This window comes from Taudactylus pleione, unplaced genomic scaffold (assembly GCF_031769625.1).
Source record: "Taudactylus pleione unplaced genomic scaffold, aTauple2 ptg000987l, whole genome shotgun sequence".
NCBI classification, from domain to species: Eukaryota; Metazoa; Chordata; class Amphibia; order Anura; family Myobatrachidae; genus Taudactylus; species Taudactylus pleione.
This window is the reverse complement of record NW_028285388.1, coordinates 434,079-457,443: the sequence shown is the minus strand read 5'-3', so window position 1 is coordinate 457,443 and position 23,365 is coordinate 434,079. Positions and strand designations below refer to the sequence as shown.

Below are 23,365 nucleotides of genomic sequence, written 5' to 3'. Positions count from 1 at the left end.
ACTTGAGTGTAAGCTCCATAGGTTACATCTGATATACAGTGTCTATAGGCTCAGCATCTGCCCGGACACATGAGTGTGAGCTCCATAGGTTACATCTGATATACAGTGCCCATAGGCTCAGCACCTTCCCGGACACATGAGCGTAAGCTCCATAGGTTACATCTGATATACAGTGCCCATAGGCTCAGCACCTGCCCGGACACATGAGTGTAAGCTCCATAGGTTACATCTGATATACAGTGTCTATAGGCTCAGCACCTGCCCGGACACATGAGTGTAAGCTCCATAGGTTACATCTGATATACACTGCCCATAGGCTCAGCACCTGCCCGGACACATGAGTGTAAGCTCCATAGGTTACATCTGATATACAGTGTCTATAGGCTCAGCACCTTCCCGGACACATGAGTGTAAGCTCCATAGGTTACATCTGATATACAGTGCCCATAGGCTCAGCACCTGCCCGGACACATGAGTGTAAGCTCCATAGGTTACATCTGATATACAGTGCCCATAGGCTCAGCACCTGCCCGGACACTTGAGTGTAAGCTCCATAGGTTACATCTGATATACAGTGTCTATAGGCTCAGCACCTGCCCGGACACATGAGTGTGAGCTCCATAGGTTACATCTGATATACAGTGCCCATAGGCTCAGCACCTTCCCGGACACATGAGTGTAAGCTCCATATTTTACATCTGATATACAGTGCCCATAGGCTCAGCACCTGCCCAGACACATGAGTGTAAGCTCCATAGGATACATCTGATATACAGTGCCCATAGGCTCAGCACCTGCCCAGACACATGAGTGTAAGCTCCATAGGTTACATCTGATATACAGTGTCTATAGGCTCAGCACCTTCCCGGACACACGAGTGTAAGCTCCATAGGTTACATCTGATATACACTGCCCATAGGCACCTGCCCGGACACATGAGCGTAAGCTCCATAGGTTACATCTGACATACAGTGTCTATAGGCTCAGCACCTTCCCGGACACACGAGTGTAAGCTCCATAGGTTACATCTGATATACACTGCCCATAGGCTCAGCACCTGCCCGGACACACGAGCGTAAGCTCCATAGGTTACATCTGATATACAGTGCCCATAGGCTCAGCACCTGCCCGGACACATGAGCGTAAGCTCCATAGGTTACATCTGATATACAGTGCCCATAGGCTCAGCACCTTCCCGGACACATGAGTGTAAGCTCCATAGGTTACATCTGATATACAGTGTCTATAGGCTCAGCACCTGCCCGGACACATGAGTGTAAGCTCCATAGGTTACATCTGATATACAGTGCCCATAGGCTCAGCACCTGCCCAGACACACGAGTGTAAGCTCCATAGGTTACATCTGACATACAGTGTCTATAGGCTCAGCACCTTCCCGGACACACGAGTGTAAGCTCCATAGGTTACATCTGATATACACTGCCCATAGGCTCAGCACCTTCCCGGACACACGAGCGTAAGCTCCATAGGTTACATCTGATATACAGTGCCCATAGGCTCAGCACCTGCCCGGACACATGAGCGTAAGCTCCATAGGTTACATCTGATATACAGTGCCCATAGGCTCTGCACCTGCCCGGACACATGAGTGTAAGCTCCATAGGTTACATCTGATATACAGTGTCTATAGGCTCAGCACCTGCCCAGACACATGAGTGTAAGCTCCATAGGTTACATCTGATATACAGTGTCTATAGGCTCAGCACCCGCCCGGACACATGAGTGTAAGCTCCATAGGTTACATCTGATATACAGTGCCCATAGGCTCAGCACCTGCCCGGACACATGAGTGTAAGCTCCATAGGTTACATCTGATATACAGTGTCTATAGGCTCAGCACCTGCCCGGACACATGAGTGTAAGCTCCATAGGTTACATCTGATATACACTGCCCATAGGCTCAGCACCTGCCCGGACACATGAGTGTAAGCTCCATAGGTTACATCTGATATACAGTGTCTATAGGCTCAGCACCTTCCCGGACACATGAGTGTAAGCTCCATAGGTTACATCTGATATACAGTGCCCATAGGCTCAGCACCTGCCCGGACACATGAGTGTAAGCTCCATATTTTACATCTGATATACAGTGCCCATAGGCTCAGCACCTGCCCAGACACATGAGTGTAAGCTCCATAGGTTACATCTGATATACACTGCCCATAGGCTCAGCACCTGCCCGGACACATGAGTGTAAGCTCCATAGGTTACATCTGATATACAGTGTCTATAGGCTCAGCACCTGCCCGGACACATGAGCGTAAGCTCCATAGGTTACATCTGATATACAGTGTCTATAGGCTCAGCACCTGCCCGGACACATGAGCGTAAGCTCCATAGGTTACATCTGATATACAGTGTCTATAGGCTCAGCACCTGCCCGGACACATGAGTGTAAGCTCCATAGGTTACATCTGATATACAGTGTCTATAGGCTCAGCACCTGCCCAGACACATGAGCGTAAGCTCCATAGGTTACATCTGATATACAGTGCCCATAGGCTCAGCACCTGTCCGGACACATGAGCGTAAGCTCCATAGGTTACATCTGATATACAGTGTCTATAGGCTCAGCACCTGCCCGGACACATGAGTGTAAGCTCCATAGGTTACATCTGATATACACTGCCCATAGGCTCAGCACCTTCCCGGACACATGAGCGTAAGCTCCATAGGTTACATCTGATATACACTGCCCATAGGCTCAGCACCTGCCCGGACACATGAGCGTAAGCTCCATAGGTTACATCTGATATACAGTGTCTATAGGCTCAGCACCTGCCCGGACACATGAGTGTAAGCTCCATAGGTTGCATCTGATATACACTGCCCATAGGCTCAGCACCTGCCCGGACACATGAGCGTAAGCTCCATAGGTTACATCTGATATACAGTGTCTATAGGCTCAGCACCTGCCCGGACACATGAGCGTAAGCTCCATAGGTTACATCTGATATACAGTGTCTATAGGCTCAGCACCTGCCCGGCTCCAATCCCGGGATTCAAATACTCCCTACTTCCCAGGGACCTGGTCTTACATTATGCATCTGTGCAGTATAGCAATATTGTAAACTGTGCGAGGTGCAGCCATTTGTTTGGTGGGGATGTAGTTAAAATCCTGGCTGTTGAGATGCCGGTGCTCAGAATGCCGGCGCCGGATTCCAGACACCAGTCAGAATCCCGGCATTAGTATCTCAATGGTAAGTAGTTGGGTAAGGGGGAGGGTTAGGCACTAGGGGGAGGATAGGTTTAGGCACTAGGGGGGGGTTAGGTTTAGGCACTAGGGGGGGGTTAGGTTTAGGCACTAGGGGGAGGATAGGTTTAGGCACTAGGGGGGGGTTAGTTTTTGGCACTAGGGGGGGTTAGGTTTAGGCACTAGGGGGGGAGGTTAGGGTTAGGCACTAGGGGGAGGATAGGTTTAGGCACTAGGGGGGGGTTAGTTTTAGGCACTAGGGGGGGAGGTTAGGTTTAGGCACTATGGCGGGGTTAGGTTTAGGCACTAGGGGGGAGGTTAGGGTTAGGCACTAGGGGGGAGGTTAGGGTTAGGCACTAGGGGGGGAGGTTAGGTTTAGGGACTAGGGGGCAGGGCTGGATTATAAGCGGGGCGACAGGGGCGGTCGTCCTGGGGCCCCCACGCATAAGTGGCCCCCACGCACTATCCCCAGCCACATTCTCCTATTGAACCCCGGCCACCTGCCGCCATGACTCCGGGCAAGGTCCCACTGGGCTGGTGCTTTTGGTGGCCGGCGGCCGCACAGCCAGCCCTTCACTCACCCCCCTCCCCAGGCTTCCGCGATCGGGCAGCTTACACAGAAAAAAACTGGCCGGCGGGGGAGCTGCCGCAGCATCTCCTCCCATGAGCCTTTGCAGAGCCCAGAGCCGTCACCACTGACGGCTCCGCCTGCAGCTTCTCCGCAGCCAGTCTCCAGCCTCCTCCGACGTCACAAGTTCAACCAGTCAGCAGATGCAGCACAGTGCAAGGCTGCCAGCGTCCACCGGTGAGTTCTGTGAGTCCCCTCTCTTCCCTTCTACCTCCCTATACTCAGATACCTCATACATATAATATATATATATAAATTTTATATATATGTATAAATCATATATGATATGTATTACTTTTCATTATATAAATATATATATATTTAATTATACATATTTACTCTATATACACAAATACACATATATGTATATACATATATATATATATACATACATATATGTAAAATATACATATATATGTGTTAAAATATGTATTTACATACAAACACGTGTGTATATATATATATATATATATATCAGGCTAAGGGCCGCACTCACATGATAAAATTCGCAAAATATCCTGGGGTGTCGCCCATGACGTCCAAATCGAAAGTCCGAAAATATAGAAAAAATAAGGGGCACTCACCAGATTAGCACATAAAGTGACAAAAAGTTTATTCCTCACATATTGAGCAGACAAATAAAACAATGTGGTCTCGACGTTACGGTCCCATCAGAACCATTTTCAAGAGGCACAACCGTACAGCATGCACATCAGGAGATCAATCGATCCCTACACGGGATCTGTAGGGATTGATTGATCTCCTGATGTGCATGCTGTATGCTGTTTATATGTATATATATATATATACATATTATTATTATTATTAGCATTTATTTATATGGCGCCACAAGTGTTCCGCAGCGCCTTACAAAGTACAAAAACAAATTGTATACAAGTGACTTACAGAACAATACAATACAGGACATGGATAATATATATTGCTACATTAGAGACCATATCACCCAGATAAGCAACAGAACATAAGCAACCAAGTGTTAGGTGCCCTAGTGGTGAGTAAGAAGTAAATGACACTATAGTAAGGAGAAGCACAAGAGGGTAGATGGCCCTGCTCGTGAGAGCTTACATTCTAAAAAGGTGGGGGAAGACAAACTGGGTTGACACAGATGGGGTAGATGGGGACGAATGAGCATGTAGCAAGGAGTTAGAATGATAGCTGGAAGGCTTTGATGAACAGTATATAGACAATATATCAGCACCAACTGGAGACACTGAGCGTCTTCATAGAAAAGTTATTCTTGATAACGGGCGGAGGCCCGAAACGTAGGATATAAAATTATAACTTTTCTATGAAGACGCTGAGTGCCGCCAGTTGGTATTGCTCCTAGGAGGGCACAAGTGCATTAAACATCTCATCAGGAGCGAGTGCCAGGAATCTAGAAGATTGGTATATATATACACACTATATATATATATATATATATATATTCAACTTCTATTGATAGGGACCCCCACAGGTTTGTTGCCCAGGGGCCCCCGCAGACCTTAATCCGGCCCTGCTAGGGGGCGAGGTTAGGTTTAGGTACTAGGGGGCGAGATTAGGTTTAGGGTGCGGGGAGGGACGGTTAAGATACTCACCGACAGGTGTCGGTATCCTAACCCTGTCAGGGTGCCGGCGTCAGGATTCTGACCACCGGGATCCCATATCCAACTCGTTTGGTGACTGGTCTTCAATAGCGATGTGTTGTTTATCTAGGGAGTGAGCGCCTGCTGTATTTTCCCTTTCGTGCATGCCCAGGTGTAAGCTAGCTCCACGTGGGAGGACAAACACTAGATGTAAGGAAGCATGTATCGTACGTATGGCAAGGTGTCTGCAACGCAAAATACAGACGTGGAAACCGCAAGTGGACAGACACATCTCTATGGGACAGCTTTACATCCCACCTTATATCGGGCCTACGTCCAACTTGTGTTTAGTGACATGATTGGCAGCCTATAGTTACCACCTTCCAGGCGCAGTCCCAGTTCTAGCGATTTGTTCCAGTAACCGCTTGTACTCACTTCTCGCCCCCTTTGCTGTACAGTTCTGCGTACCGGATGTATATCTCCCTATCTACCCTTACGGTCTAATTAAGAGGTGGCCGCACTGCCAATGCCGGACGTATTAGTGCGATTTCTACTTTAGGGTCCATAGGGTTCCACAGGATACCTTGGGGTATAGGCGATGCGGCAGCATCAGGCACCACAGAGTTAAAACTTTAGCCTCCCAGGATGCACTGGGGTCCCCTCTATACCCTGCCCCCCAGCCAAGGCCATCAGTTTTTGTCGGTGCCTGGCCAGGAGTCGGAGCACATGTAGCAGAGTGGGGCTGTTACAGCCCCTGAAGACTTTTCCAAAAGCAGCTGTGGCTGCACATCTAGAGCAGTACAGCATGGACAGTCTGTTCAGACATCCATGCTGTCGCTCCTTCACCCCACCGGTACCAGAACGCCGGTACCGATCCGGGGATGTTGGTGGGGGTCTGGGGTCACGGCTAGCGGTGACCCCGGACCACCCGGACTGCGGCCGGATCTAAGGGGACCAGGTAAGCGGCGGGTCCTGCGGAGGGTACCCTCCGGAAGACACAGTCCTCAGTCCCCAGACAGGGGGCTCCCTGGGGACTGGCTTGCGAGTGGAGCCAGGTATTAACCTGCGCTTCCACAAGCCCCAGGGACAGCGGGCCGCAACTGAGCGGAAAGCGTCCCTGGGGTTAAATGCATGCCAGGGGAGCGCGCCTTCCCTGTTTACAGCCGGCGCCTCCCCCGCTGCACAGTGCCTCTCCACAGCGGTCTGGCGGGCTGTGTTCAGCGTTCCTTCCCCGGGGCCCGCCTCCTCTCTGCTCCTCGGCGGCCATTTTATGAATAATGTGCAAGCGCTGCTGGACGCTGATGACTGGTGGCTGTGTGGTCCGGGTCCCCCTGCATACCTCTCCTTCGAGCAACGATAAGGTCAGTGTATGCTGCGCTGTTTCCTACCAGGCTCTGTGTCTGTGTAGTTGATCTCAGTGCTGGTAGTGCAGGGATTTATTTCTGCATTGTATGTGACTTAATGCTAGCGCTGTCTGCCTGTACTCTCACTTCTGACTGTCAGCCATATTTTCTATCCGTTTTTCCTCTGCTAAAGCCCTTCCGGTGCGGTGCTGCAGGGTCGTCATTGCCTCACTATAAAAGTATTTATTTGTGAGGAAAGTCACATACACTCCGTTACACTCATCATGTCTGAGAGTGAACGTGATTTTCCCCTACTGCTAAAGTGTACCACTTGTAATGTACTAATAGCGGAGGGTATTGTAACACTGGGAGTTTATGCAGGGCGTGTTTTCTAATATCACGCCCAGTTACTGTGTCTGCGCCTGTACAGGAACACCCTGGCCTTGTTGGGCTTGGGTTAGCTGGCCACACTCCCTGCGTTGTCCCATAGGGGTTATCACGGCAGTCGGTTGGGTCCTCACCCATATAGGGGTTCCCCAGGACGCTGAGTGGCCCACAGTCTCTCCTGCTCTCACCCACCTAGGTCTCTCATGAGCCTGCCTGTGTGGGTTCACGGTCCAAATTGGTACAGAACCTATCGGCCGTGTTACAGGGGGAGCCATCATTGCAGTCTGCTAAGCAGTCTGTAGTGTCTCAGAATGTTCTGCATGATGATGTCATGACATTTGATGACAGTGACAATTTTTGACCTTGCAGACCAGAAGTCTAAGTCAAAAACATATATACCAAACCTTATACGGGCAGTCCGTGCGGTCTTGGTTATTGAGGATGGCAACCCCCCCGTTGCCCAAACTAAATAGACTCCTCCGCAGGTGGATTCTCATGTTACACGCCTAGTGTGGAGTACTACGTTCCCATGCCCTCCATGCCTCCTTCAAGCATGCCACGGATCATTAGATGGAAATATGCCTAAAATCCAGTTATTCCCTTGCTGGAGGGGCGTCCAGACGGCTATGGCCGTGGGCTAGGTGTCCACAGCCATGGAGCGCTGGGCTGATAATTTGTAATTGTCTCTGGACTCTGACTCGTCGCCTGAACTGGCGAAGTTGGTAGGCAATCCCAGAGACTCAGCCACATCTATTAATGAGGCAGCCGTTTCCAGAATCTCCTCGCCAGCCGTGGCAGTTCGCCGCACCCTAGGGTTGAGCTCTTGGAAAGCGGATGCAGATTCCAAAAAAGTTTTGGAATGCTTGCCCTTTAATGGACAGCTCCTCTTTGGCTCTGATTTGGACAACATTGTGGCGACTCTGGCAGCAGCTAAGTCTGCGTGTCTGCCATCGGCTCCGATCCTATCCGGGTCTGGTGCTTCATCCTTTCGGGCCTCTGGGGCCCACGGTAAGTCCACAGTGCAGTCCTTTCCTCAGCAGTCAACAACCAGAAAATCTGCCAAGCCAAACAAGCAGGCTTAGAGCACAAGATGTCCTACTCCCAGGTCTGATGATAAACCTTCAGCCTAAGGCCTCCCCTTGGGGTACCCTAAAGTGGGAGGCCGGCCTCTTCAGTTTGCCCAGTGCTGGTATCTGACTACCGTGGACACTTGGGTCAGAGAAGTGGTCTCTCTGGGGTACGCCCTCTCATTTCGACGTAGGCCTCCCAGCCGGTTTTTCACTACAGGTCTTCCATCAGTTAAGGCCATGGAACTCCAGAAGAGCTGCACTCTATGCTCCGAACTGGAGTTATAGTACCTGTTCTGTTATCCCAACAGGGAACGGGATATTACTCGATTCTCTTTCTGGTACACAAACCCAATGGGTTTTACCGGCCAAAACCTCAGGTGCCTAAACAAGTCTTTGAGGTTCTTCGGTTCAGGATACAGACCCTCTGTTCCATTATATTGGCAATGGGACCTAGGGATTTCATGGTGTCTCTGGACACTTATGAAGCCTACCTTCATATACCTATTATCTTGGCGCAACAGCAGTTCCTCGGGTTTGCTATGTTAAGCCGCTATTTCCTGTTTCAGGCACTGCCCTTTACTCTGGCCACTGCGCCTCGAGTATTTGCCATACTCATGGCGGTTATGGCAGCCCACCTTCGAATGCAAGGGGTCCGCCTGTTGTCCTATCTGGACTACCTCATGTTGTTAGCAGGGTCTCCAGAAATCCTTCGGCGCCATCTGCACCTAACAATATCTGTGCTGCACAATTATGGCTAGCTGATAAACGGAGAGAAGTCCTCCCTGGGTCCCTCACTGAGGATGCTCCATTTCGGAGCCCTGTTAGTCTTTCAACACCAGGGGATCTTTTTGACAAAGGACAATATCTCTACATTACAGACGCTGCCTTCGCAGCCGACGAGTGCCTGTGCACTCAACAATGCGGTTACTGGGTTCCATGGTGTCGATGTTCGACATGGTGGAATATGCCCAGTTCCACTCCAGACCTCTGCTGCAGCTAATCCTCAATGGATAGAATGGGTTGCCCAATCGGTTAAATACACAGACAATTGTGCTTTCCCCAGTGGTCCGTCTGTCTCTATCCTGGTGGCTACTAACTGCTCCCCAAACAGGGTGCGCCCCTTTTCAATTGCGGACTGGGTCCTTCTAATGATGGGCGCCAGTCTCCAGGGCTGGGAAGCAGTGACGGGTCCACACTTTGTTCAACGGTGGACACCAACAGAATATGCATTTCCAATAAATCCCTTGGAACTTCGGCCAGTATTCAAAGTTCTCCAGCAGATAACACATGTCCTCCACGGACGGTCCGTGCAGATACAGTCAGACGACGCCATCACGGTGGCTTACATAGACCGCCCAGGGGGAAACTGAAGTCGGGCAGTTCTGATAGATGTGTCCCGCATTCTAGCTTGGGCAGAGGCCAATCTCCCTGCCATAATTCGACAATGTTCATGCCAGGAGGCCTCAACTGGGATGCAGACTTTCTCAGCCGTCAAGACGTGCATCCAGGGGAATGGTCTCTTCACCAGGAAGTATTTCACCAACTGGTCAACAAATGGGGCTTTTTCAGAAAAAGACCTCATGTCCTCCCGACACAACCACAAGCTGCTTATGTACGGTTCAATCACAGAAGACGAAGGGGCTCTTCTGGTGAACGCTCTGTGGGTCAGGTGGACCTTCAGGTTTGCGTATCTGTTCCCTCCGCGTTTTCCCTTCCTCTAATTACTCGCAAATTCAAGCAAGAAGGCGACACGCTTCTGCTCATAGCTCCAGCGTGGGCCAGACGGCACTAGTTCTCAGATCTTCGGGGTCTCTCAGTCGACACCCCGATATTGTTGCCACTGCATACGGACCTGTTGTCTCAGGGTCCTTTCCAGCACCCAGACCTTGGTTGTCTGGCTTTGACCACAGGGCTGTTAAGTCAGCCCTCTTAAGGTCCAGGGGTTTTTCCAGCTCTGTTAACACCATGCTCATAGCTCGGAAACCTACTTCTGCAGGGATTTACCACCGGGTGAGGCATACCTTCTTTGAATGGTGTCGTCCTAGAGGTTCTGATCCCCAGGTCCTTAGGATATCCAGGGTTTTGGCTTTCCTACAAACGGGCTTAGATCACGGTCTTCGCCTTGCTTCACTGAAGGTGCAACTTTCTGCTCTGTCAGTCTAGTTTCAGCGTAGGATCGCTACACTTCCTAATGTCCACACCTTGATGCAAGGTGTACTTCGTATTCATCCTTCCTTCGTCCCGCCAGTGGCTCCTTGGGATTTGGCTGTGGTCCTGAGGGCTCTCCAAGGACTGCCATTGAAACCTCTGGGCTCAGTGGCTTTCAAATGGCTTACAGCTAAGACTATGTTTCTTCTGTCCATTACTTCGGCCAGAAGGGTGTCAGATTTGGGGGTTCTCTCAAGTCCTCCCTTTCTGATTTTTCATAAAGACAGGGCGGGGCTTCGCACTCACCCTGGTTTTCTACCTAAGTTGGTATCTAGTTTCCACATTTAATTAGGAAATCCTAGTACCGGCCTTTAATTCCCCAGTCCTCTTTGGATGTGGCACGTGCTCTAAGGATTTATGTTGACCGTACCTGTTCCTTTAGGAAATCGGACTGCCTTTTGTCCTCTATAGTTTCCATAAGAAAGGTTGACCTGCCACTAAACAACTTTTGGCAGGATTGATTCGCATGGCCATTTTTCAGGCTTACATTCATGAGGGCCTTATTAGAAAAACCTCTCTTAATCCTCACTCTACTTGGTCCGTGGGTCCTTCGTGGGCAGTTCGCCGTGGTGCCTCAGCTGTTCAGCTTTGCAAGGCAGCCACGTGGTCTTCTGTCCATACCTTAGTCAGATATTATGCATTTCCTGCCTTCGTCTCTCAGGATGCTTCCTTCGGGCGGCAGATTCTCCTTCCAGCACAGGAGCGTCCCCTCCCTTAAAAGGATACTGCTTTGGGACATCCCCAAGGTATCCTGTGGATACCCTATGGACCCTAAAGTAGAAAATAAGAGATATGGTAAGAACTTACCCTTGTTATCTCTATTTCTACGAAGTCCATAGGGTTCCACAGGACTCCCGCCCTGTCGCAGCTGTACTGCAGATGGGCTTTAATCTGGTCACCGGTTTTTCCATCTCCTACTAGTGAGAATGTGTTTCTTCTGTGTTCCAGACTTTCTTCTCTCTCTCTTTGTTCTCCTCCTCCGGTCTATGGCTTGTTACAAAACTGATGGCCTTGACTGGGGGGCGGGGTATAGAGGAGGGACCCCAGTGCATCCTGGGAGGCTAAAGTTTTAACTCTGTGGTGCCCGATGCTGCTGCTGCATCGCCTATACCCCAAGGTATCCTGTGGAACCCTATGGAATTCGTAGAAATAGAGATAACAAGGTTAAGTTCTTACCATATCTCTTATTTGTATTGCTATTACGCAGGCGTCCGGATTGTGTTCGTACAGAGTCGAAGTTGCTATTTCAGATGCACGCACATAAAAGTGTATTGAAAATGTAATAGACATTCCTGGGCGATGACTGGGCGGTATCAGAGAGCAAGCGCAGAGATTGTTCCTCTTATGAGGGTGTTAGCGGCGGTGTATGCAGACGCTCAACTGCTCACATAGGAGGACCACACTCGGATGGAGAAACTGCACCTGCCACACTTGCTTACTCTCCCGGGACGGCCAGGAGACTCCTGAAAAGCAGGTGGTGCTCCTGGCTGGGGGGCAAATCTCCTGGCCCAGCCTTCATCCGCTCAGAGTCACATCATCATAGCACCCCCCTGGTATTCTCTGCATTGTATAGCACGGGCGGGGCTGCGATGACTAGATCGCACCACCATTTCCCTGCACCACCCACCATTGCAGCCGCAACTCCACCTGCTGCACCGACTTGGCTGCCCCCTCCCGGAGGCGACAGGCAGAAATTCGTCAAGTATGAGTGAAACCGATGGTGACTTCAAATCGGGATTACAGTGTGTATGGGTGCTGAAAGCGAGTGTCTCAGTCCTTGCACATTTGGACGCACGGGATTTCACCAGGGAAGGCGTTTGTAGCAGCAAAAAGTACGCAGATGGACGACCACCAATAGACGCAGCTGTGGCCTCTTCTGCATCCACCTTTGAATGAGGCCCTTGATTTGTTACTTAATAAACAGGTTTATTTCTAATGTAGCAAATTGACATTTCAGTAAGCTGGAGATTGTCCTGCCCTTATTCCCATGGGATGCACCTGTTCTGATGTAGATGGTCTCTGGAAATTATTTAACCGATGTGACGTCTGTACATTGATTGTGCTGTGGAGATAAAAATGAAATAAGTAAACAGACTGCAATTTTACAGATGGTCGCTGCTGAGTGTTTGGAAGCCTGGCTCTAGATTTCGGGGTCCTTCTCCCAGATAGACATGAAATACCGTACGAGTTTCGTACAACAGAGGCACGTCTCCAGACAAAGGCTTACGCTCATCCTGCGATGTTGTGCGTCTAGCCCTAAACCTGCCGTCACTTTCAGTCTGAGCTGGTGTTCAGCCAGATTCTGTACTGTGCTACACCCAGTGACCTCATGCTGATAGGAATTATAGCTGCTAAAGATACCATACAAACATGGACTAGGTTATGGGGTGTGCATGCTGGTGGTTAGTTCTTTGATTAACCCTGTGTTTGTAAATCTCTAGTGAAGGGAGTTCTGTGGTAAGGCTGCATTCTCAGTGATGTCACTGCCTCCTAGTGACTGGATAGGCTGCATTCTCAGTGATGTCACTGGTTGCTAGTGACTGGATAGGTTGTAATCTCAGTGATGTCACTGGTTCCTAGTGGCTGGATAGGCTGCATTCTCAGTGATAACACTGGTTCCTAGTGACTGCATAGGCTGCATTCTCAGTGATGTTACTGCTTCCTAGTGACTGGATAGGCTGCATTCTCAGTGATAACACTGGTTCCTAGTGACTGCATAGGCTGCATTCTCAGTGATAACACTGGTTCCTAGTGACTGGATAGGCTGCATTCTCAGTGATGTTACTGCTTCCTAGTGACTGGATAGGCTGCATTCTCAGTGATGTCACTGGTTCTTAGTGACTTGATAGGCTGCATTCTCAGTGATGTTACTGCTTCCTAGTGACTGGATAGGCTGCATTCTCAGTGATGTCACCGGTTCCTAGTGACTTTATAGGCTGCATTATCAGTGATGACACTGCTTTCTAGTGTATAGATAGGCTGCATTCTCAGTGATGTCCCTGCTTCCTAGTGACTGGATAGGCTGCTTTCTCAGTGATGTTACTGTTTGCTAGTGAATGGATAGACTGCATTCTCAGTGATGTCACTGGTTCCTAGTGACTGGATAGGCTGCATTCTCAGTGATAACACTGGTTCCTAGTGACTAGATAGGCTGTAATCTCAGTGATGTCACTGGTTGCTAGTGACTGCATAGGCTGCATTCTCAGTGATGTTACTGCTTCCTAGTGACTGGATAGGCTGCATTCTCAGTGATAACACTGGTTCCTAGTGACTGCATAGGCTGCATTCTCAGTGATAACACTGGTTCCTAGTGACTGGATAGGCTGCATTCTCAGTGATGTTACTGCTTCCTAGTGACTGGATAGGCTGCATTCTCAGTGATGTCACTGGTTCTTAGTGACTCGATAGGCTGCATTCTCAGTGATGTTACTGCTTCCTAGTGACTGGATAGACTGCATTCTCAGTGATGTCACCGGTTCCTAGTGACTTTATAGGCTGCATTATCAGTGATGACACTGCTTTCTAGTGTATAGATAGGCTGCATTCTCAGTGATGTCCCTGCTTCCTAGTGACTGGATAGGCAGCTTTCTCAGTGATGTTACTGTTTGCTAGTGAATGGATAGACTGCATTCTCAGTGATGTCACTGGTTCCTAGTGACTGGATAGGCTGCATTATCAGTGATAACACTGGTTCCTAGTGACTAGATAGGCTGTAATCTCAGTGATGTCACTGGTTGCTAGTGGCTGGATAGGCTGCATTCTCAATGATGATACTGGTTCCTAGTGTATAGATAGGCTGCATTCCCAGTGATGTCACTGGTTCCTAGTGTATGGATAGGCTGCATTCTCAGTGATGTCACTGGTTCCTAGTGTATGGATAGGCTGCATTCTCAGTGATGACACTAGATACTAGTGTATGGATAGGCTGCATTCTCAGTGATAACACTGGTCCCTAGTGTATGGATAGGCTGCATTCTCAGTGATGTCACTGGTTCCTAGTGTATGGATAGGCTGCATTCTCAGTGATAACACTGGTTCCTAGTGTATGGATAGGTGCATTCTCAGTGATGTCACTGGTTCCTAGTGTATGGATAGGCTGTATTCTCAGTGATGACACTGGTTACTAGTGTATGGATAGGCTGCATTCTCAGTGATGTCACTGGTTCCTAGTGTATGGATAGGCTGCATTCTCAGTAATGTCACTGGTTACTAGTGTATGGGTAGGCTGCACTCTCAGTGATGTCACTGGTTCCTAGTGTATGGATAGGCTGCATTCTCAGTGATGTCACTGGTTCCTAGTGTATGGATAGGCTGCATTCTCAGTGATGACACTGGATACTAGTGTATGGATAGGTTGCATTCTCAGTGATGTCACTGGTTCCTAGTGTATGGATAGGCTGCATTCTCAGTGATGTCACTGGTTCCTAGTGTATGGATAAGCTGCATTCTCAGTGATGACACTGGATACTAGTGTATAGATAGGCTGCATTCTCAGTGATAACACTGGTCCCTAGTGTATGGATAGGCTGCATTCTCAGTAATGTCACTGGTTCCTAGTGCATGGATAGGCTGCATTCTCAGTGATGTCACTGGTTCCTAGTGTATGGATAGGCTGCATTCTCAGTGATGTCACTGGTTTCTAGTGTATGGATAGGCTGCATTCTCAGTGATGACACTGGATACTAGTGTATGGATAGGCTGCACTCTCAGTGATAACACTGGTTCCTAGTGACTGGATAGGCTGTAATCTCAGTGATGTCACTGGTTCCTAGTGACTGGATAGGCTGCATTCTCAGTTATGTAACTAGTGACTGGATAACCGCAGCCTCGGTGATGTCATTGGTTCCTAGTGACTGGATAGGCTGCATTCTCAGTGATGTCACTGGCTCCTAGTGACTGGATAGGCTGTATTCTCAGTGATGTCACTGGTTCCTAGTGTATGGATAGGCTGCATTCTCAGTAATGTCACTGGTTCCTAGTGTATGGATAGATTGCATTCTCAGTGATGTCACTGGTTCCTAGTGTATGGATAGGCTACATTCTCAGTGATGTCACTAGTGTATGGATAGGCTGCATTCTCAGTGATCTCTAATGTATGGATAGGCTGCATTCTCAGTGATGACACTGGATACTAGTGTATGGATAGGCTGCACTCTCAGTGATAACACTGGTTCCTAGTGACTGGATAGGCTGTAATCTCAGTGATGTCACTGGTTCCTAGTGACTGTATAGGCTACATTCTCAGTTATGTAACTAGTGATTGGATAACCGCAGCCTCGGTGATGTCATTGGTTCCTAGTGACTGGTTAGGCTGCATTCTCAAGGGCCTATTCATCATAACTTAATTATCGATGGAGGCAATTAGGTTTAGAACTCGCTGGAGTTCTACCTAATTACTGGAGGAATTCATCATTCCTCCTCGCTATAACTATCTATTTCGAAAAGCTGTCATTTTTGCGATCACAGCTTTTCGGGAAATAGTTTTCCCTCTCTACGCTAACTTGCCGCAGCTGGAATCAGAGCTGCGCATTCGCTGTTAAATCTGTAGAACCAGCGCATGCGCAGCACTGCCTACAGCTGCGGTAATTCTGTGTGCCCCCCCAACCCCCCTCCGCATAGCTCCCCCCTGTCCCGCACTTACCTGGCCGTTGTAGCTGCCTACGACTCCGTCCTGCTGGTCTGACACGTGTTCTCCTGGCAGACCACTGCTGGAAGAACACAGTGTCCGAGCAGCGACCGGAGCCAGAGGAGGGACCAGAGCGCCGGTCCGAGCAGCGACCGGAGCCAGAGGAGGGACCAGAGCGCCGAAGGAAGACGCCGGGGGATCTGCCCAGCTGGAAGAAGGTAAGTCTCACCTGCTATTCGCCACCTCACAGTGACGTTTAGTAACTCCATCAAATTCCGAAAATACATAATTTCCATATCCCCATACTAATGTACTAATGTATGGGGAGTGTGGAAATTAACGCAGGGGGACCTAGCCAGGAGCTATCAGTGATGTCTCCTGTGTTAAGTCTCTTCATGAATACTAAAATAACGTTAATTAAGGAAAATGTCCTTTAAAATGTTATTTTAGTGTTGAGATGTCAGAGATGTCATTGGATCCTAGTGACTGGATAACTGCAGTCTCAGAGATGTCATTGGTTCCTAGTGACTGGACAGCTGCAGTCTCAGTGGTGTCATTGGTTCCTAGTGACTGGATAACTGCAGTCTCAGAGATGTCATTGGTTCCTAGTGACTGGACAGCTGCAGTCTCAGAGATGTCATTGGTTCCTAGTGACTGGATAACCGTAGTCTCAGAGATGTCATTGGTTCCTAGTGACTGGACAGCTGCAGTCTCAGTGGTGTCATTGGTTCCTAGTGACTGGATAACCGTAGTCTCAGAGATGTCATTGGTTCCTAGTGACTGGATAACCGCAGTCTCGGAGATGTCATTAGTTCCTAATGACTGGACAGCTGCAGTCTCAGTGGTGTCATTGGTTCCTAGTGACTGGATAACCGCAGTCTCAGAGATGTCATTGGTTCCTAGTGACTGGATAGGCTGCATTCTCAGTGATGTCACTGGCTCCTAGTGACTGGATAGGCTGTATTCTCAGTGATGTCACTGGTTCCTAGTGTATGGATAGGCTGCATTCTCAGTAATGTCACTGGTTCCTAGTGTATGGATAGATTGCATTCTCAGTGATGTCACTGGTTCCTAGTGTATGGATAGGCTACATTCTCAGTGATGTCACTAGTGTATGGATAGGCTGCATTCTCAGTGATCTCTAGTGTATGGATAGGTTGCATTCTCAGTGATGACACTGGATACTAGTGTATGGATAGGCTGCACTCTCAGTGATAACACTGGTTCCTAGTGACTGGATAGGCTGTAATCTCAGTGATGTCACTGGTTCCTAGTGACTGTATAGGCTACATTCTCAGTTATGTAACTAGTGATTGGATAACCGCAGCCTCGGTGATGTCATTAGTTCCTAGTGACTGGTTAGGCTGCATTCTCAAGGGCCTATTCATCATAACTTAATTATCGATGGAGGCAATTAGGTTTAGAACTCGCTGGAGTTCTACCTAATTACTGGAGGAATTCATCATTCCTCCTCGCTATAACTATCTATTTCGAAAAGCTGTCATTTTTGCGATCACAGCTTTTCGGGAAATAGTTTTCCCTCTCTACGCTAACTTGCCGCAGCTGGAATCAGAGCTGCGCATTCGCTGTTAAATCTGTAGAACCAGCGCATGCGCAGCACTGCCTACAGCTGCGGTAATTCTGTGTGCCCCCCCAACCCCCCTCCGCATAGCTCCCCCCTGTCCCGCACTTACCTGGCCGTTGTAGCTGCCTACGACTCCGTCCTGCTGGTCTGACACGTGTTCTCCTGGCAGACCACTGCTGGAAGAACACAGTGTCCGAGCAGCGACCGGAGCCAGAGGAGGGACCAGAGCGCCGGTCCGAGCAGCGACCGGAGCCAGAGGAGGGACCAGAGCGCCGAAGGAAGACGCCGGGGGATCTGCCCAGCTGGAAGAAGGTAAGTCTCACCTGCTATTCGCCACCTCACAGTGACGTTTAGTAACTCCATCAAATTCCGAAAATACATAATTTCCATATCCCCATACTAATGTACTAATGTATGGGGAGTGTGGAAATTAACGCAGGGGGACCTAGCCAGGAGCTATCAGTGATGTCTCCTGTGTTAAGTCTCTTCATGAATACTAAAATAACGTTAATTAAGGAAAATGTCCTTTAAAATGTTATTTTAGTGTTGAGATGTCAGAGATGTCATTGGATCCTAGTGACTGGATAACTGCAGTCTCAGAGATGTCATTGGTTCCTAGTGACTGGACAGCTGCAGTCTCAGTGGTGTCATTGGTTCCTAGTGACTGGATAACTGCAGTCTCAGAGATGTCATTGGTTCCTAGTGACTGGACAGCTGCAGTCTCAGAGATGTCATTGGTTCCTAGTGACTGGATAACCGTAGTCTCAGAGATGTCATTGGTTCCTAGTGACTGGACAGCTGCAGTCTCAGTGGTGTCATTGGTTCCTAGTGACTGGATAACCGTAGTCTCAGAGATGTCATTGGTTCCTAGTGACTGGATAACCGCAGTCTCGGAGATGTCATTAGTTCCTAATGACTGGACAGCTGCAGTCTCAGTGGTGTCATTGGTTCCTAGTGACTGGATAACCGCAGTCTCAGAGATGTCATTGGTTCCTAGTGACTGGATAGGCTGCATTCTCAGTGATGTCACTGGCTCCTAGTGACTGGATAGGCTGTATTCTCAGTGATGTCACTGGTTCCTAGTGTATGGATAGGCTGCATTCTCAGTAATGTCACTGGTTCCTAGTGTATGGATAGATTGCATTCTCAGTGATGTCACTGGTTCCTAGTGTATGGATAGGCTACATTCTCAGTGATGTCACTAGTGTATGGATAGGCTGCATTCTCAGTGATCTCTAGTGTATGGATAGGTTGCATTCTCAGTGATGACACTGGATACTAGTGTATGGATAGGCTGCACTCTCAGTTATAACACTGGTTCCTAGTGACTGGATAGGCTGTAATCTCAGTGATGTCACTGGTTCCTAGTGACTGTATAGGCTACATTCTCAGTTATGTAACTAGTGATTGGATAACCGCAGCCTCGGTGATGTCATTGGTTCCTAGTGACTGGTTAGGCTGCATTCTCAAGGGCCTATTCATCATAACTTAATTATCGATGGAGGCAATTAGGTTTAGAACTCGCTGGAGTTCTACCTAATTACTGGAGGAATTCATCATTCCTCCTCGCTATAACTATCTATTTCGAAAAGCTGTCATTTTTGCGATCACAGCTTTTCGGGAAATAGTTTTCCCTCTCTACGCTAACTTGCCGCAGCTGGAATCAGAGCTGCGCATTCGCTGTTAAATCTGTAGAACCAGCGCATGCGCAGCACTGCCTACAGCTGCGGTAATTCTGTGTGCCCCCCCAACCCCCCTCCGCATAGCTCCCCCCTGTCCCGCACTTACCTGGCCGTTGTAGCTGCCTACGACTCCGTCCTGCTGGTCTGACACGTGTTCTCCTGGCAGACCACTGCTGGAAGAACACAGTGTCCGAGCAGCGACCGGAGCCAGAGGAGGGACCAGAGCGCCGGTCCGAGCAGCGACCGGAGCCAGAGGAGGGACCAGAGCGCCGAAGGAAGACGCCGGGGGATCTGCCCAGCTGGAAGAAGGTAAGTCTCACCTGCTATTCGCCACCTCACAGTGACGTTTAGTAACTCCATCAAATTCCGAAAATACATAATTTCCATATCCCCATACTAATGTACTAATGTATGGGGAGTGTGGAAATTAACGCAGGGGGACCTAGCCAGGAGCTATCAGTGATGTCTCCTGTGTTAAGTCTCTTCATGAATACTAAAATAACGTTAATTAAGGAAAATGTCCTTTAAAATGTTATTTTAGTGTTGAGATGTCAGAGATGTCATTGGATCCTAGTGACTGGATAACTGCAGTCTCAGAGATGTCATTGGTTCCTAGTGACTGGACAGCTGCAGTCTCAGTGGTGTCATTGGTTCCTAGTGACTGGATAACTGCAGTCTCAGAGATGTCATTGGTTCCTAGTGACTGGACAGCTGCAGTCTCAGAGATGTCATTGGTTCCTAGTGACTGGATAACCGTAGTCTCAGAGATGTCATTGGTTCCTAGTGACTGGACAGCTGCAGTCTCAGTGGTGTCATTGGTTCCTAGTGACTGGATAACCGTAGTCTCAGAGATGTCATTGGTTCCTAGTGACTGGATAACCGCAGTCTCGGAGATGTCATTAGTTCCTAATGACTGGACAGCTGCAGTCTCAGTGGTGTCATTGGTTCCTAGTGACTGGATAACCGCAGTCTCAGAGATGTCATTGGTTCCTAATGACTGGACAGCTGCAGTCTCAGTGGTGTTATTGGTTCTTTTGTGAACTGATATATTGAATTCACAAGACCATGGATTCAGGCCAGAAAATGTCTAACTTTAGTTAAGGTGAAATAAATAATTTCCAGCATCCATATACTTTAAGGGGTAGATTTACTAAAGCTTCTAAAACAGACGAGTGGTGATGTTGCCCATAGTAACCAATCAGCTTTTGTCTATCATTTTCAACAGAGAAATGATAGCTATAATCCGATAGGCTACACCTCCACTTTTCATTCTTAGAAACCTTAGTAAATCTACCCCTAAGGGGTCAATCCAAATAGGTGGGAATTGCGAGTTGCTATTTTCTCTTGGAATTTGCATAGCGATTGCAATCCAATTAGCAACTCACACTGATTCAGTCAGACTGAATCCACATTTTTCCATGATGGAAAGAAAAATCTTTATTTTAAGGTTAAAATGTCGGGACACTGTGCTGAACCCCTTGGCTAATTAGGCAATTTGAAGATTCCAAATAGCATCATTAGTCCAATAATTCCATGTCATTTTTAGGGGGGGGAGAGGTTAACAAATTGCCCCCAAAACAATTTTTTCCGTAAGTTTAGGCACCCCAAAGCTAATTACAATATATATATAATTTTTTTTTTCAATTTTCAAAGTGCCCTCAAAGAATCCCAAAAATAACTTTTTTTCCTACTTTTTTTTTTTCCATTTTTTTGTTTAATTCGTTTGAGATTAAACAAAAAGTTTGTTTTGTTATCATTTTAACAAAACACAAATCAATAATTTGACACCATTTAAAAACCTACAGTACCTTCCTAATCAGGGCCGGATTATATATCTATATATATATCTATATACACATATATATATACACACACACACACACACAGGGCTTGATGGGAAAGTGGCAGTGAGATGTTGGTGGGAGGGGGGTACACTGGGCTGAATGAGGAAGGGGACACACTGTGACTGGGCACCAAAAAGTCTAGTTACGGCTCTGACTATATAGAAAGGCAGGCGAAAGGTATCAGGGGTAGGAGGGGGAGTAAACGCTTTACCTGCAAAGATGGAGATCCGGGTGCGGACAGGGAGCAGCAGGACGCCAGCGGCCAGCCATAATCACAGGCACTGACGAGCTAATCAGGGGAGGACAGAAAAGCAGAGATGTGCAACCTGATCCCACCTGGCCACCATACGGCAAGCAACATGAAGCATCTGAGCGTGTTGCTCTGGCCCTGGGGGCGGGGGTTAATCGTGAGCTGCGGCAGGCCCGCAAAAAAAAAAAAAGTTAGCCAGGGGGATGTGGCCTGGGACAATGTGTGGGGGCCCCAAGACGACCGCCCCTGTCGCCCTGCCTATAATCCGGCCCTATTCCTACCTGTTCCTAATGCCCACAAACAGCCTTCTATATGGTCCTGCTAACAAAATTATCCATTTTGGGGGGTCCAGGATGGTCTCTCCTCTTTTTCATGCATTTCTCTCAAATCTCATTTGCGAGTAGTGTGAATAGGCATTTTTAATTGCATTGGAGAATCCAAGCCCGCTACTCACAATTCGCACCTAACGCACCACTAAGTCTTTATGCAGAGTTGACAGGTTCAGATATTCATGGCGCTTGACGGAGCTTAAGTCTGCTAAGCTTGGCCCATAGCGTTAGCATTTTGGCCTAGAATTTATGTTCGATGCTGGGAAGGTAGAGAGCGTGTGTGGCACTAGCTGACATAGGAAAGGCTGAAAGTCTGTCTGGTGTTACCTGCCTGCCGATACTGTATCTCATATTTCCGTCCCATTAATAATACTGGAAGAAAGTCCCATTCCGAGACAATCTTACTGTTGTGTTGTACAGACAGATCCCTGCTATCCACTGGAACATTACCAGGTCTATAAACTGTCTCATTCCAGAGGGAAAAAACAAACGCTTTTAATTGTTTCTGTTCCAGAGAAATCCGAAGTCTCATGAGCTTGAATAGTATAGAAGCAGAAGCCTTTGAAGACCTCCCGATGCTGGATTACTTGTGAGTATATGTCACTAAGTTCATTCCCATCTCTCCATATATATTAGTCTGGGAGCTACAAAAGGCGCACGATGCAAACAGTTCTCAGCACAACAGCTAGAGGGCACCACATCTCATTCATTCCACCGATACTGTCACTGGCTGCCTACGAAGGAACATGCTGTATGCCATTAAGACAAATGTAAAATTGAAGGAAGAAAATGTACATTTTGTTTTTGAAGTCCCCCCTTCATCATTTAATTTTGAAATTTCCCCTCCATCTACGCCACTTACCTAGGATTCTGATCTAAAATAGCACCAACCACAGGCACCCACACATCATAACCAAGGCCAGTGGTTCCCAAAGTTTCTCAGTTTGAGGCACCCTTAGGGTCTCCATTATATTTTAAAGCCACCCCTAGTCCAATATAATTACGAGCAGTCTCGTTTTTTAAGGAGTTGGGTAAAAATAACGTAATAAGAAAGAGAACTGTGCTATCCTTACCCATTGCCCCCTCCTTCTCTCTCTCATTGTCCCCTCATTCTCTCTCTCATTGTCCCCTCCTTCTCTCTCTCATTGTCCCCTCTGTCTCTCTCCCTATACCCCCTCCATATCTCTTCCATTACCCCCTCCATGTCTCTCTATTTGCCCCTCCATGTCTTTCTCCCTTTGCCCCTCCATGTCTCTCACCATTTGCCCCTCCATGTCTCTCTCCCTTTGCCCCCTCCATGTCTCTCACCCTTTGCCCTTCAATGTCTCTCTCCCTTTGCCCCCTCCATGTCTCTCTCCCTATACCCCCTCCATGTCTTTCTCCCTTTGCCCCTCCATGTCTCTCCCTTTGCCCCGTCCATGTCTCTCACCCTTTGCCCCTCCATGTCTCTCTCCCTTTGCCCCCTCCATGTCTCTCTCCCTATGCCCCTCCATATGTCTCTCCCTTTGCCCCTCCATGTCTCTCTCCTATGCCCCCTCCATGTCTCTCTCCCTATGCCCCTCCATATGTCTTTCCCTTTGCCCCTCCATGTCTCTCTCTTTGCCCCCTCCATG

The 23,365-nt window shown here is 48.4% G+C and overlaps 1 protein-coding gene across 1 annotated transcript in view; it reads left to right on the top strand.

Annotated features, from left to right (window-relative positions):
- The first annotated feature begins 22,266 nt into the window (after nt 1–22,266).
- TSHR (thyroid stimulating hormone receptor) overlaps nt 22,267–23,365 on the top strand; it is a 30,097-nt gene continuing 28,998 nt past the window's right edge. The window contains exon 1 of the mRNA XM_088460900.1: nt 22,267–22,341. Within this exon, the coding sequence (XP_088317026.1) occupies nt 22,283–22,341 (59 nt within the window). The 5' untranslated portion in view covers nt 22,267–22,282. The remainder of the gene's footprint in view (nt 22,342–23,365) is intronic.